Below are 14641 nucleotides of genomic sequence, written 5' to 3' on the forward strand. Positions count from 1 at the left end.
CTCGCATGCTGGAGAAGTGTGCTCTTTACGGATGTATCCCGGTTTCAACAGTACCAGGCAGATGGCAGATGTGAGGGAAAGCGTTTTGTTGATTTCAACGTTGTGAACGGAGTGCCCCATGGTCGCGGTGGGGCTATGGTATGGGCAGACATAAGCTATGGACAACAAACACAATTGCATTTTATCAATGGCAATTTGAATGCACAGAGATATCGTGATGGGATTCTGAGGCCCATTGTCGTGCCATTCATCCATCACCTCACGTTTCAGCATGATAATGCACAGCCCCATATCGCATGGATCTGTACACAATTCCTGGAAGCTGTACGTCCCAATTGTTCCATGGCCTGCATACTCACCAGACATTTCACCCATTGAGCATGTTTGGGATGCTCTGGATTGACATGTACGACAGTGTGTTCCAGCTCCCGCCAATATCCAGCAACTGCGCAGACATTGAAGAGTGGGACAACATTCCACAGGCCACAGTCAACAGCCTGATCAACTCTATGTGAAGGAGATGTGTCACGCTGCATGATGCAAATGGTGGTCACACCAGATACTGACTGGTTTTCTGAGCCACGCCCCTACCTTTCTTTTAAGGTATAGATGACCAACAAATCTGTAACTAACAAAAAAATGTGTTTGATACCATTCCACTTATTCCGCTCCGCCAATACCGCAAGCCCGTCCTCCCCAATTAAGGTGCCACAAACCTACCGTGGTTCCCAGTCATGAAATCCATAAATTAGGGCCGAATTAAATGCATTTCAATTGACTGATTTCTTTATATGAACTGTTACTCAGTAAAATCTTTGAAATTGCTGCATGTTGATTTATATTTTTGTTCAGTATAACATTTTCTAACCAAACCTTGATATCTTTAACTTTTAACAGCGGAGTCATTCTTGTTGGTACAGCCCATCTCAGCAGAGCACACAAAACAGTCACTGACTCTCAGCGGAGGGACAGTCAGGGAATGTTCACTCTGTTCAAAGGTTGATCTAAAAGATCTAAAACTGTCTGCTTTCAAATGCCATACACATTGTCCTGTGTCTGTAGTGAGGGTGGTAGAAGGCCCCTCAAAGCTGGTGAAAGACTATTGCCTTCAGGGGTGGATGGTGAAGTGGGTTTGGGGATTCACCTTCCTCACAGACATCCTCAGAGTCTGCCTCGATCCCATAGCCACGGATACTAGGTCTGGAGGAGAGGGAAACGTCTTGGGTCTGGCGGTGGTACCTGCGCAGCTGAGTAGAACGGATGTTGCACTGGGAGATGATTTCAAGACGACTCTGCTGCCCTGAGTGAGGAGAGACCATTTCCTGAGGTTTAAAAGGAGGAAGATTACATTTACTACCTGGGTGTATTCACTAGGAACCAAACGGAAACAAATGGCCGAAACATTTGTCTAACCTGAACTTGTCCAATAAGTATTCTGTTGCACAGCATACATGGTTCGCTACGGTGTGCACTAATGAATACACCCCAGAAGTTTATTCAAATGTCAACCACTTGTGAGGTCAGTGGCTTTTGCGTAGGCCATATTCTCCTCCAGTAGTTTTCTGAAACTTCTGACACAGTAAGACAAGAGACAGGAAACTCATCTAAGGACTTATTCATGTTCTTAGACCCCCCATTTTGACCATCCACATAGATGTAGATTTCCAAACCATTGTACATGTTTAAAATGTGTGTGGTGCATTTATACTTATCCAGAGCGACTTACAGTAGTGAGTGAATACGTTTTCATACTGATCCCCGGTAGGAATCGAACACACAACCCTGTGTGCTATGCTCTACCAACTGAGCCACATGGGTAACAGGGCAGATACAAGAGGAACTGCAACATTTTTGTATGCTCTCAAAATATCACCCATAGTCTCTTTATGAGTCACACAAAAGCCTTTGGCATGGGTCTTGTTCATTAGAGCACAACGTGGCAAAACCGTTTGCAACGTCAAACGAAAACAAGCATTTATTTGGACAAATTCAGGAAGTACCTCACGGTTTCAAGCCGTTTTCTTCCCTTCTGTGTCTATTAAACACAACCCTGAGGTTTCCCCTTAACAAACCGGCTTGTGACTGAAAGGATGGTCTCACCGATGCTGCGACTGGGCATGGAGGACAGGACCCTCAGGGTGGCGGTAGACCAGCACTTCCTGACCAGAAGGTTGGTCTGTATGGATTCCTCACTCCTCTCATCTGCCCGCTCTCTGACATCACTCATCTGGCTGGCCAGACTATCTGTGGGGAACATATGATTGAATATGATTAATCAGATGATAAAATATATTCAGTAAGACACACTGCACTGGCCTTGGTCATGCTCATTAGGGCATGCAATGGAAAATTATTTAAAAGAAATGTTCAACTGCAAACATTTCTTATTGAACAAGTCCAAGTAGCCTCTCCTTGTTTCATTCAGTTTTGTTACATTTGGTGCCTAATGAACACAACCCTGGTGGTAGTCTGCTTGTGCTTTATCCAACTCCTCTGTGTATTATGTTCTTTGTCATACATGTAGGCATGGCAATGATAAAGACAAGTTGGCTACAGTGAATGACATGTGTGGGAGGTGGTACAAAGGAGGTATCTGGGGCATGTTGAGTGGGACTAGGGGCTCCGCAGTAAACTAAAGCAATGATAACTATCTTAAACCACAGTATACAAGGCATATTGACATTTGAGAGACATGAAGCGAGGCATAAGGCAATCACAGGTGTTGATTGGGAGAGCTAGCTAAGACAATGGGTAAGACAACAACATCTAATCAGCTAAGACAACAACAACAGGTAAAATGGCGATCAATGGGCAGAGAGTGTCAGTTAACTACACACAGGACTTGAGTTCGAGGCTGGGGCCAACAGATAAACAAAAAATAAACTAAATAGAGTACCGTGATTAATGAACAGTCCAGCAGGCATCAGCTATGTAGCCAAGTGATCATAGGGTCCAGTGAACAGCAATAGATGAAACAGGGTAGTCGTTGCTACGCTAGCAAGCAGGAGACATGGTGTTGAATGTTAGCAGGGTCGGGGCTAGTAGAAGCGTCTGCTCCGACGTCCGGCAAAGGCCGGTTGAGGGCACAACGGAGGGAGTTACGTCGGCAGACGCTGGGAGTAACTCTATAGCCACTCGGAATAAGGCTGTAACGAAACAAAATGTGGGAAAAGTCAAGGGATCTGAGTACTTTCCCAATGCACTGCATATGTAAAACTAATGATTTAGTTTCCTAATGTGTAAGTAACTGAACAATTTCAAAGTATTGCATTACATATGTCACAAAGATACTGTAACTAATCATAAAGATGTCAATTCACAATGTGTGTATTATATGAGAAGACATGATTCCACAGAGACAGTTAACTTTACAGTTCCCTTTGATATAATGATTGTGCCTACTGTCCAGAGATGTTTGAGATGCATAAACATTAACTGTGGTCAACCTCCAATACTGAGTACTATTGCAAATCTCCACTGAAGTATTCTTGGAAGAGCTCTGTAATGGTAGTGAAGTAGTGGCGCTACCCCACCACTTTTCTCCTTCTGCATCTTAGTGGAACTAATGACATCTGAAGGCAGCATTACTAAACATCTGAAAGCAGTTAGGACGAGACTGGGGAGGATCGTGGAAGAGAGTAATGAGTTGAAGGTTTTCAAGATCGTACATTAAAGGCTAGGGAGTGTCGACAGCCCATGTCTGTATCCCAAATGGCACCCTTTCCTCCACAGTGCACTACTGGGCCCTGGTCAAAAGTAGTGCACTATGTAGGGAATAAGGTGGTGCCATTTGAGACACAGCCCATTCCAGACGCATTGGAGAAGCTCCGGAGCAAGGAGGCTTTTACCAGGAGACACACACGGATCCGTCTCCAATCCCGATGACTGCTCTTGGACACACGTGAGATAAAGGACCTGCTCGTGGCTGTGGCTATTGGTGTGATGGTGGTCGTCATGAACTGTACTGACGTTATGGAAGCAGCAGTAGCCATGCCTGGCCTCTCCTCGAGCTCTGTTCTCTACAGAAACAAGTAGCGAAAGAGAAAGAGAGACAGAGAGAGATATATATATTAAGTGAGATAACGTCAGACTGCTATGTTTGAGGGCCTCTTCTCCGGCCCAAGAGGGGCCTTTAAAGACAGGAATTTCAATAAGCTTTTTCCAGAATAACGTACTCAAAATCCAATATCTATGATAATAACTAAATAAATATTATAGTGAATGTGGGGGTAGACCGACCAAGATACAAACCCAGGTTCAGCAACTGTCAACTCAACACCTTAGCTGTCACGCCAAGATATCCAAGCCTCTTGATGAGGTTGTTAGGCATTGGGTTGAGGTCGCTACAATATGTTGTCCTTTGTATCATTAAGGTAGGGTTGATGTCATTTATTAAGTTATTTTTTTATTGAACCTTTATTTAACTAGGCAAGTGAGTTAAGAACAAATTCTTATTTACAATGACAGCCTACCCTGGCCGAACACGGGCGACGCTGGGCCAATAGTGCACCGCCCTATGTGACTCCCAATCATGGCCGGATGCAGCCTGAATTCAAATCAGGTACTGCAGTGACACCTCTTGCACTGAGATGCAGTGTCATTCATTAAGGTAGGGTTGATGTCATTCAGCAAGGTAGGGTTGATGTCATTCATTAAGGTAGGCTCGATATCATTCATTAAGGTACTGTTGATGTCATTCAGTAAGGAAGGGTTGATGTCATTCATTAAGGTAGGCTCGATATCATTCATTAAGGTACTGTTGATGTCATTCAGTAAGGAAGGGTTGATGTCATTCATTAAGGTAGGCTCGATATCATTCATTAAGGTACTGTTGATGTCATTCATTAAGGTAGGGTTGATGTCATTCATTAAGGTAGGCTCGATATCATTCATTAAGGTACTGTTGATGTCATTCAGTAAGGAAGGGTTGATGTCATTCATTAAGGTAGGCTCGATATCATTCATTAAGGTACTGTTGATATCATTCATTAAGGTATTGTTGATGTCAGTCATTAAGGTACTGTTGACATCATTCATTAAGGTACTGTTGATGTCATTCATTAAGGTACTGTTGATGTCATTCAGTAAGGTAGGTTTGATGTCATTCATTAAGGTACTGTTGATGTCATTCATTCAGGCAGGGTTGATGTCATTCATTAAGGCAGGGTTGATGTCGTTCATTAAGGTACTGTTGATGTCATTCATTAAGGTACTGTTGATGTCATTCATTTAGGTACTGTTGATGTCATTCAATAAGGTAGGGTTGATGTCGTTCAGTAAGGTAGGTATTATGTCAGTCATTAAGGTAGGGTTGATGTCATTCATTAAGGTACTGTTGATGTCATTCATTAAGGTACTGTTGATGTCATTCAGTAAGGTAGGTTTGATGTCATTCATTAAGGTACTGTTGATGTCATTCATTAAGGTAGGGTTGATGTCGTTCATTAAGGTACTGTTGATGTAATTCATTAAGGAAGGGTTGATGTCATTCATTAAGGTACTGTTGATGTCATTCATTAAGGTACTGTTGATGTAATTCATTAAGGAAGGGTTGATGTCATTCATTAAGGAAGGGTTGATGTCATTCATTAAGGTACTGTTGATGTCATTCATTAAGGAAGGGTTGGTGTCTTTCATTAAGGAAGGGTTGATGTCATTCATTAAGGTACTGTTGATGTCATTCATTCAGGCAGGGTTGATGTCATTCATTAAGGCAGGGTTGATGTCGTTCATTAAGGTACTGTTGATGTCGTTCATTAAGGTACTGTTGATGTCATTCATTTAGGTACTGTTGATGTCATTCAATAAGGTAGGGTTGATGTCGTTCAGTAAGGTAGGTATTATGTCAGTCATTAAGGTAGGGTTGATGTCATTCATTAAGGTACTGTTGATGTCATTCATTAAGGTACTGTTGATGTCATTCAGTAAGGTAGGTTTGATGTCATTCATTAAGGTACTGTTGATGTCATTCATTCAGGCAGGGTTGATGTCATTCATTAAGGCAGGGTTGATGTCATTCATTAAGGTACTGTTGATGTCGTTCATTAAGGTACTGTTGATGTCATTCATTTAGGTACTGTTGATGTCATTCAATAAGGTAGGGTTGATGTCGTTCAGTAAGGTAGGTATTATGTCAGTCATTAAGGTAGGGTTGATGTCATTCATTAAGGTACTGTTGATGTCATTCATTAAGGTACTGTTGATGTCATTCAGTAAGGTAGGTTTGATGTCATTCATTAAGGTACTGTTGATGTCATTCATTCAGGCAGGGTTGATGTCATTCATTAAGGCAGGGTTGATGTCGTTCATTAAGGTACTGTTGATGTCGTTCATTAAGGTACTGTTGATGTCATTCATTTAGGTACTGTTGATGTCATTCAATAAGGTAGGGTTGATGTCGTTCAGTAAGGTAGGTATTATGTCAGTCATTAAGGTAGGGTTGATGTCATTCATTAAGGTACTGTTGATGTCATTCATTAAGGTACTGTTGATGTCATTCAGTAAGGTAGGTTTGATGTCATTCATTAAGGTACTGTTGATGTCATTCATTAAGGTAGGGTTGATGTCGTTCATTAAGGTACTGTTGATGTAATTCATTAAGGAAGGGTTGATGTCATTCATTAAGGTACTGTTGATGTCATTCATTAAGGTACTGTTGATGTAATTCATTAAGGAAGGGTTGATGTCATTCATTAAGGAAGGGTTGATGTCATTCATTAAGGTACTGTTGATGTCATTCATTAGTTAGCCTAGCGGTTAAGAACGTTGGGCCAGTAACTGAAAGGTTGCTGGTTTGAATCCCTGATGTTATATCTGTTGATGTGCCCTTGAGCAAGGCACTTAACCCTATTTGCGCCTGTTCTGGATAAGGGCATCTGCTAACATGTACATTTCCATCATGGCACACCTAACCTTCCCCTCATTTCTAGTTGGCATGTATCACCCCTCACCTCTCCAGCTGTGGTGAGCGTTCTGTCACAAATTATTGTCATCATCTGGAAAGGCACTATATAAATGTTGGGCCCTGTAAAATCTGTATTTTTTTGTTGTTGCCTGATTCCGATTGGTCTTTTTCCAAATTCCGTTTCCTCCATTTTGTTTAAGGTTTCCATTCTCCCGTTTTTTCCCTTCAGTTTATCAAGAAGAAAAAAACAACGTTTTAATAGAAGACAACTACATTGGACATGGTCCAAGCACACCAAGAGAGTCGTTAAGAGGGCACGACAAAACCTATCCCCCCTCAGGAGACTGAAAATATTTGTCATGGGTCCTCAGATCCTCAAAAGGTTCTACAGCTGTACCATCGAGAGCTGACTGGTTGCATCACTGCCTGGTATGGCAACTGCTCGGCCTCCATCCACAAGGGTAGTGCAAACGGCCCGGTACATCACTGGGGCCAAGCATCCTGTCATCCAGGACCTCTATACCAGATGGTGTCAGAGGAAGGTCCTAAAAATTGTCAAAGACTGACTCTCTGCTACCGCATGGCAAGCAGTACCGGAGCGCCAAGTCTAGGTCCAAGAAGCTTCTAAACAGCTTCTACACCCAAGCCATAAGACTCCTTAACATCTATTCAAATGGCTACCCAGACTATTTTCATTGCCCCCCCCCCTCTCTATACCACTGCTACTCTCTGTTGTCATCTATGCATAGTCACTTTAATAACTCTACCTACATGTACATACTACCTCAACTAACCGGTGCCCCCCTGTATATAGTCTCGCGTTTGTTATTTTACTGCTGCTCTTTAATTACTTGTTACTTATTTCTTATCTGTATTTTTTAAACTGCATTGTTGGTTAGGGGCTCATAAGTAAGAATTTCACTCAAAGGACTACAACTGTTGAATTCGGCGCATGTGACTAATATAATTTGATGTTCTAAGTCCAAAGCAAAACAACATCAAGAGACCACTTTTGAGGTCTGGATTTCTTTTGCAAATGTTTGATTTTGGGGTGCGTTTACCCTTTAATTCCAGTGTGCACCTACAGTAGCAAGAGGCAGTTTAGAAGTGTTTTTGTAGTGCACACGTGATGGCAGAGTTTGCAAAACAAATACCCACTCATTGATTAGTAAGGTAAGCATAGGCTACTTTGTAGTTAACATCTAATTGCAAAGGTTTATGGGAAAGCCTTTCCATCTACCAGAATACTTTTCATTAGAATCCTCACTAACAGCTACACAAAGTGGCAGGCTTGCGCACCACACATACAGACAAGGAATTCAAATCAAATCAAATGTTATTGGTCACATACACATGGTTAGCAGATGTTATTGTGAAATGCTTGTGCTTCTAGTTACGACAGTGAAGCAATATCTGCAATAACAAGTAATCTAACAATTCCACAACAACTACCTTATGCACACAAATCTAAATAAAGGAATGGAATAAGAATATATAAATATATGGATGAGCAATGACAGAGCGGCATAGGCTAAGATGCAATAGATGGTATAGAATACAGTATATACATATGAGATGAGTAATGCAAGAGATGTAAACATTAAAGTGCCATTATTAAAGTGACTAGTGATCCATTTATTAAAAGTGGCCAATGATACCAAGTCTGCAGGTAGGCAGCAGCCTCTCTGTGCTAGTGATGGCTGTTTAACAGTCTGATGGCCTTGAGAAATAGCTTCTGTCTCCCAGTCCCAGCTGTGATGCACCTGTACTGACCTCGCCTTCTGGATGGTAGCGGGGGGAACAGGCAGTAGCTCGGGTGGTTGTTGTCTTTGATGATCTTTTTGGCAAACCTGTGATATCGGGTGCTGTAGGTGGTGTCCTGGAGGGCAGGTAGTTTTCCCCCGGTAATGCATTGTACAGACCGCACCACCCTCTGGAGAGCCCTGCGGTTATGGGCGGTGCAGTTGCCGTACCAGGCGGTGATACAGCCAGACAGGATGCTCTCAATGGTGCATCTGTAAGAGTTTGTGAGGGTTTTAGGTAACAAGCCAAATTTCTTCAGCCTCCTGAGGTTGAAGAGGTGCTGTTGCGCCTTCTCACCCCACTGTCTGTGTGCATGGACCATTTCAGTTTGTCCGTGATGTGTACGCAGAAGAACTTTTAAAAACTTTACACCTTCTCCACTGTGGTCCCGTCGACCCAGGGCCTCAAGCTTAATGATGGGCTTGTAGAGTACCATGGTGTTGAATGCTGAGCTGTAGTCAATGAACAGCATTCTTACATAGGTATTTATCTTGTCCAGATTGGATAGGGCAGTGTGATGGCGAATTGCAATTCTCATTGCCCTCTAGAAGTTTGCAGAAAATATGAATCACTGATGCATTGTGTTAATTTCTTATGACATGATAAACTTGGGCAAATGTATACATTTTCAATAAGCAACATTTTGTGGATACTTACTAAGCTATATAAATTCTGTTTTAATGTCTGGATTCCGTCAGCGTTCTGCATATCACAGATTTACAGGGTCCTATAAATGCAATCAATCAATCAATCATTACTACTATTGCTGTCACTATCATAAATACTTCTAGCAAACACACATTTTCTTTAGGAAATGTCCCTTTCTAGTAATATCTTCAGTTATTCTACTAAAAGTTCATGCAACATAGGCCTTATAATGTTCACAGAATTGAAAACAATTGGCATTTCATTACAAATCAGTAAATCAAGGTACATAAGACATCTGAAAACAAATTGTTACAATCAAACCAAATCACAGAAAGAAATTATAATCTACATTTATTTTTCAACAAATAATCCATGTATCCCATCCAAAATTGCTTTAAAAATAACGTAGGTACAGTATCATCCGGCCTCTGATACATTCTCCAAGATGCTCAATTGATGAACAGACCCATGGTCACGTCTGCGGATAGACCTGGCTGGGATGACCTCAACCTTCTGGGTCATCCATCTATATGAAAGATTAGATTTTAGCATGGTAAAAGAGTTGCAAAAACAGTGACACTTCTGTTGGACTCTTTCTTGCATATGACTTTAGACTTGACTCTGTGTTTTAATAGTCAAGTATTGAATCAAAGTATATATATTTTTAAACAAATTGACCTTTGACCTAGAAGAGTCTAACCTGCAATGCAATGTTACCCTGCATGGATCAGAACACACATTTGTTTATGAAGAGAGAGACTTAAGATTAGACTCAGACTCGCCCTGTTGAGACTTAAGACTTGACTGGTGCTGAAAGACCTGTGACCCAGACAGTGACATATCGACCACACTGGCTGCATGTGCTGGATAAAAGCAGCCTACACACACAACCATGTCAACACAACACTCATTAAAACATGTTTCCAATGTGTAATCACAACAACAACAAAACGTCAGCGGATTGAAGTGAATAAATATGATATTCTCTTATGTTGATGACTTTTTGTAAATCCAATCAGTTTTCCACATTGATTCAACATCATCATATTTACTTTTTTGGTTGATATGACATAGAAACATTGCTGATTCATTCAACAAGTCTTTGCCCAATGCTCTGTTTTGATTTACCTTCAGACTGACAACTCTCTTGGCCTCCACTTCCATGCCTCCTATATAGTGAGGACCCGCCCAGTCTGCTGTATCTGCCTCCTCCTCAGAGGAAAAACTCACGTATCCCAACGCACTGGCACTCTTTGAGTCAGAGTCCTGTGGAGTCTTCTTGATCTGTTTTCAAAGGATGGACCATCACCATAACCAATACAAACACCATTAATCCAAGAAAATACGTTGTTTTAAAGGGGTCAATCTGTAATAGCATCCATTTATGCACTTTTAAATTACTGATATACAGCCATTGACTCTTGAGGAATATAACTTATAAATACCTTGTGAGATTAGTTCAACTGTCTTACTGTCTTGTCCCATTAGAATGCAAAATATAAGCTTGTTTTACTCCACTGACTGCAGTGTAAAAAAGGTGGAGGGGTGGATGCTATGTTGTTTAAAACTACAGATTGCCCCTTTAAAAAGGTATAGTTTAGGCCTTATCCACGTGAGGCTAATATTACAATAATTGATATGACTTAATCAGCCTACCGTGCATGCTGTAATGCTGCCCCACTGTCGGAAGTAAGCTTGTAGGTATCCTTCATTTATGTTAGTGCTGAGATCCTTAATGACAAGCCCGTGATCCTGTCCAACAGATACAAAATAAAGACATTCATATTTTAAAATGTAATCATGGTAAAGTAACTATATTGTGTGTCTGTAATAGGAATACTATGAAAAATACACTACATCCATTCATAGGCTACTAAAAACTACAGATATCGAACCTTAATTTGATAACCCTGTTGTTGCAACAAATCAAAGACTTGATTTGGCATAACTAAAAATGTCCATTAATTATAATCCACATTTCCTGTTGCTGCAGGATTATTTTCATACTGTGATAAACAGGTCAAATTAAGATCCTACACCTGTAAGTGTGTTTTAGGATGGTCAGAAAAATAAGTTGTTGTTTACCAGTTTACACTTTTCGGCCAAAGCGGTCCTGTGTTTTTTAGGGAGAGATATGTACACTCTCCTTTGAGGCTCCATTTTCTCCAGAACTAGAGGGAAACAGAATAAATCAATATTTCATTTAATTTAACCCTGTGAAATGCTGTAGTCTTTGGATATTTGCTTCAGACAAAAACAAAATCGATCAGTGTAACTTCTTCTATGTTTTATAAAATATATTAAAAAATGTATCAGTCATAATTAACTTAAAATGAAAATGAAAATAACCTGAGAAGACTTTATTTTCTGCAATAAAAAGGCCAAAATGTGATCTTTCACTAGTAGTATAATGATATATATATATATCGTCTTACATACCAACAGAGGTCGTAGAGATGTTCTTCCACCTGTTCGTTTGGTAGCCCTAAGAGCATTGCATAGGAAAACCCATCATAAGATATAAATCAACAGGTGGATTCGGGGTGGGTACAAGGTTTCTCTTCCTGCTTCACAAGAAGATGATGCAATCCTACTCTTGGCTTTCTACAACTTCCATGTTACTCATCCTGCAGCATAACTCACATATTACTGGATTGAGTTCCACAGAAATGTCTGAGTAAAAGGGCATTGTTCACCCCTCCTTCCCTTTGTGATATGTCGCCTCCTAGCAATGAATGTTAAGTAACAATCTAGGCAATGATGCGCGTCATCTTGGGGTCATGATAGGGGCTGCACAAAATTATTGATGTATTCTAATAATTGATAATGCTTATAGTGTTAATAGAAGGGGAAGGGCTATAAGACCCTCCCCCACTACATTTATAGGGTCCTGGACCACAGATTAGCAATATATGCATTGTAAGGTTTAACTTCTTATGGCTGGGGCAGTGTAGAGTATAACTTGGATGAATAAGGTGCCCAGAGTAAACGGCCTGCTCCTCAGTCCCAGTTGCTAATATATGCATATTAGCATTAGTACATTTGGATAGAAAACACTGAAGTTTCTAAAACTGTTTGAATGATGTCTGTGCGTATAACAATTGATGTGGCTCTCTGCAAAATCACTGTGTATGTTTTGGAACTACTGAACATAACACGCAAATGTAAAATGAGATTTTTGGATATAAAAATGCACTGTAGCGAACAAAACATACATGTATTGTGTAACTTGAAGTCCTATGAGTCATCTGTGAGTCATCTGATGAAGATCATCAAAGGTTAGTGATTAATTTTATTTCTGCTTTTTGTTACTCCTCTCTTTGGCTGGAAAAATGGCTGTGTTTTTCTGTGACTTGGTGGTGACCTAACAATCGTTTATGGTGCTTTCGCTGTAAAGTCTTTTTGAAATCAGACACTGTGGCTGGATTAATGAGAATTTTATCTTTAAAATGGTGTAAAATACTTGTATGCTTGAGGAATTTTAATTATGAGATTTTTGTTGTTTTGAATTTGGCGCCCTGCACTTTCACTGGCTGTTGGCGGGGTGGGACGCTACCGTCACACATTTCCCAGAGAGGTTAAACTGATTAATCATATAACTGTAATTAACTAGGAAGTAGGGGCACCAAGGAAAATATTCAGATTACAAAGTTATAATTTTCCAAATATAACTTTTAGATATTTTAATATCTGATCAATCAGTCTTGATTAATGAATCATTATTTACCTCACGTTAGTCTCATTCCAAACGTCGTAAATTGTTGGTTATCTACACGAACCCAGTCTTCACTATGAGTCATCCATACATCAATTGTCTTCAAATATTTATTTACTAACTAAGTAATTCACAGAAATGCATAAACAAACAGTAGATCGTTACAAGGAAATAACGGAGGTTCCCTAGTGGGATAAACCGGTATCGCAGCTTGGTGTACAAAAAGGGAAGTGGGGGTCAACTGAGACGAGACACTGCAAAGTAAAATATTATAACAATTGAAATGCTAATCCTTTGCACATGAACGCTCACTCATTCGGGAACAATTGCGATCAATATATAGATTTACGCTCAGTGTGTCGTCTTGATCTCTGTTAAAAAGTTTGTTTCTGTTGGAGAGTATGTCCGCCTTCTCTCTCTCTATCTGTCGTGGTTAGAATGGATAGTTCAGAGTGACATTCATTCATGTCGTTATAGAATAGATGTTTCGGCGGTTGTCGGTCTTCGTGTTCAATGATACCGAATTCCTAGCTGCAGACTAGTAATTAATATCAAAGACTTGTTCTTATTCTGTTGGTATCGATAGTCTTAAGAGTTTAATGTACTGTACTCGATACCATCTACTGCATCTTGCCTATGCTGCTCTGTACCATCACTCATTCATATATCCTTATGTACATATTCTTTATCCCCTTACACTGTGTATAAGACAGTAGTTTAGGAATTGTTAGTTCGATTACTTGTTGGTTATTACTGCATTGTCGGAACTAGAAGCACAAGCATTTCGCTACACTCGCATTAACATCTGCTAACCATGTGTATGTGACAAATAAAATAAAATTTGATTTAATGACGTGGGATGGTTAAAAGATTCAGTAGTCTGGTCTCAAACCTTGGCCCTCTTGTTATCGAGGTAAACTGGTCTGCAACCTTTGTCCTCTCGTAATTGAGAGAAATAGGGTCTGTTGAGAATTCTCAAGGTGGAGGTTTTATTCGGAAGAGCAGAAAAGGGCTGTCTCATGATGCCAGGTCCCAACTGTGTTCATGGGGGCGTGCCAGTGACTTAAGTGAAACTTTACACAAAAATACAATTCTCTCACATTACATCATTACATAGCATCCCACAAATAGTTTAATCTTTCCTCATTCATCCTGTACAGCAATTAGATGCAAGCCTCATAACTGAGGCTATTATATAAACGGCGTTATGGTAATGTGGCCGTATTGTCTCCCATGAGTTTCACAAAATTGTACCAAACAGACCAATTCATAGTTGGATTCTTCACCAATCTTTTATACCTTCTCCAGAACATAAATGTTGTTTGGACCTCAAGTTCTGTGAGGTGGAAGAAATTCCTTTGTTCTCTCTATGAAAACTCACTCTGTCTCTATACTGTGGCCATGAGGAGATAATCTCCTCCAGGAATTTACAACCTCTCTCTGACCACAGCAGCCTGGGTGTAGGAGACAGGGGGTAGGGGATGGTGGATAGAAAAGGGCTGGTGCAGAGGGAGGGGTGCTCTCTGTACCCAAAAAGGGCAACGTCATGACAAACTGTAACTCAGTAAAAT

At 40.5% G+C, this 14641-nt stretch overlaps 1 protein-coding gene and 1 pseudogene across 1 annotated transcript; both read right to left on the reverse strand.

The window, feature by feature from the left end:
• Positions 1 to 14641, reverse strand: part of LOC115128027 (transmembrane channel-like protein 6) — a 63767-nt pseudogene that overhangs the window by 24335 nt on the left and 24791 nt on the right.
• On the reverse strand, positions 9690 to 14554 carry LOC135564728 (heterogeneous nuclear ribonucleoproteins A2/B1). The gene is made up of 5 exons (XM_065010660.1): positions 11795 to 14554; positions 11441 to 11526; positions 11012 to 11107; positions 10484 to 10639; positions 9690 to 9881 (listed from the first exon to the last, which is right to left on the reverse strand). The coding sequence occupies exons 2-5, from the start codon at positions 11513 to 11515 to the stop codon at positions 9861 to 9863; spliced, it is 348 nt and encodes a 115-aa protein (XP_064866732.1). The 5' UTR covers positions 11516 to 11526; positions 11795 to 14554; the 3' UTR covers positions 9690 to 9860.

The sequence above is a fragment of the Oncorhynchus nerka genome, linkage group LG26 (assembly GCF_034236695.1).
Source record: "Oncorhynchus nerka isolate Pitt River linkage group LG26, Oner_Uvic_2.0, whole genome shotgun sequence".
Lineage (NCBI taxonomy): Eukaryota > Metazoa > Chordata > Actinopteri > Salmoniformes > Salmonidae > Oncorhynchus > Oncorhynchus nerka.

Excerpts from the sequence above, each read along its gene's own strand:
- LOC135564728 (XM_065010660.1), bottom strand. The coding sequence starts at position 11,515 with ATGGAGCCTCAAAGGAGAGTGTACATATCTCTCCCTAAAAAACACAGG. Across the intron at positions 11,108-11,440 it reads TGGCCGAAAAGTGTAAACTG|GATCACGGGCTTGTCATTAA; the intron begins GTAAACAACAAC and ends TCTGTTGGACAG. Across the intron at positions 9,882-10,483 it reads AGAGAGTTGTCAGTCTGAAG|ATGGATGACCCAGAAGGTTG; the intron begins GTAAATCAAAAC and ends TCTTTCATATAG.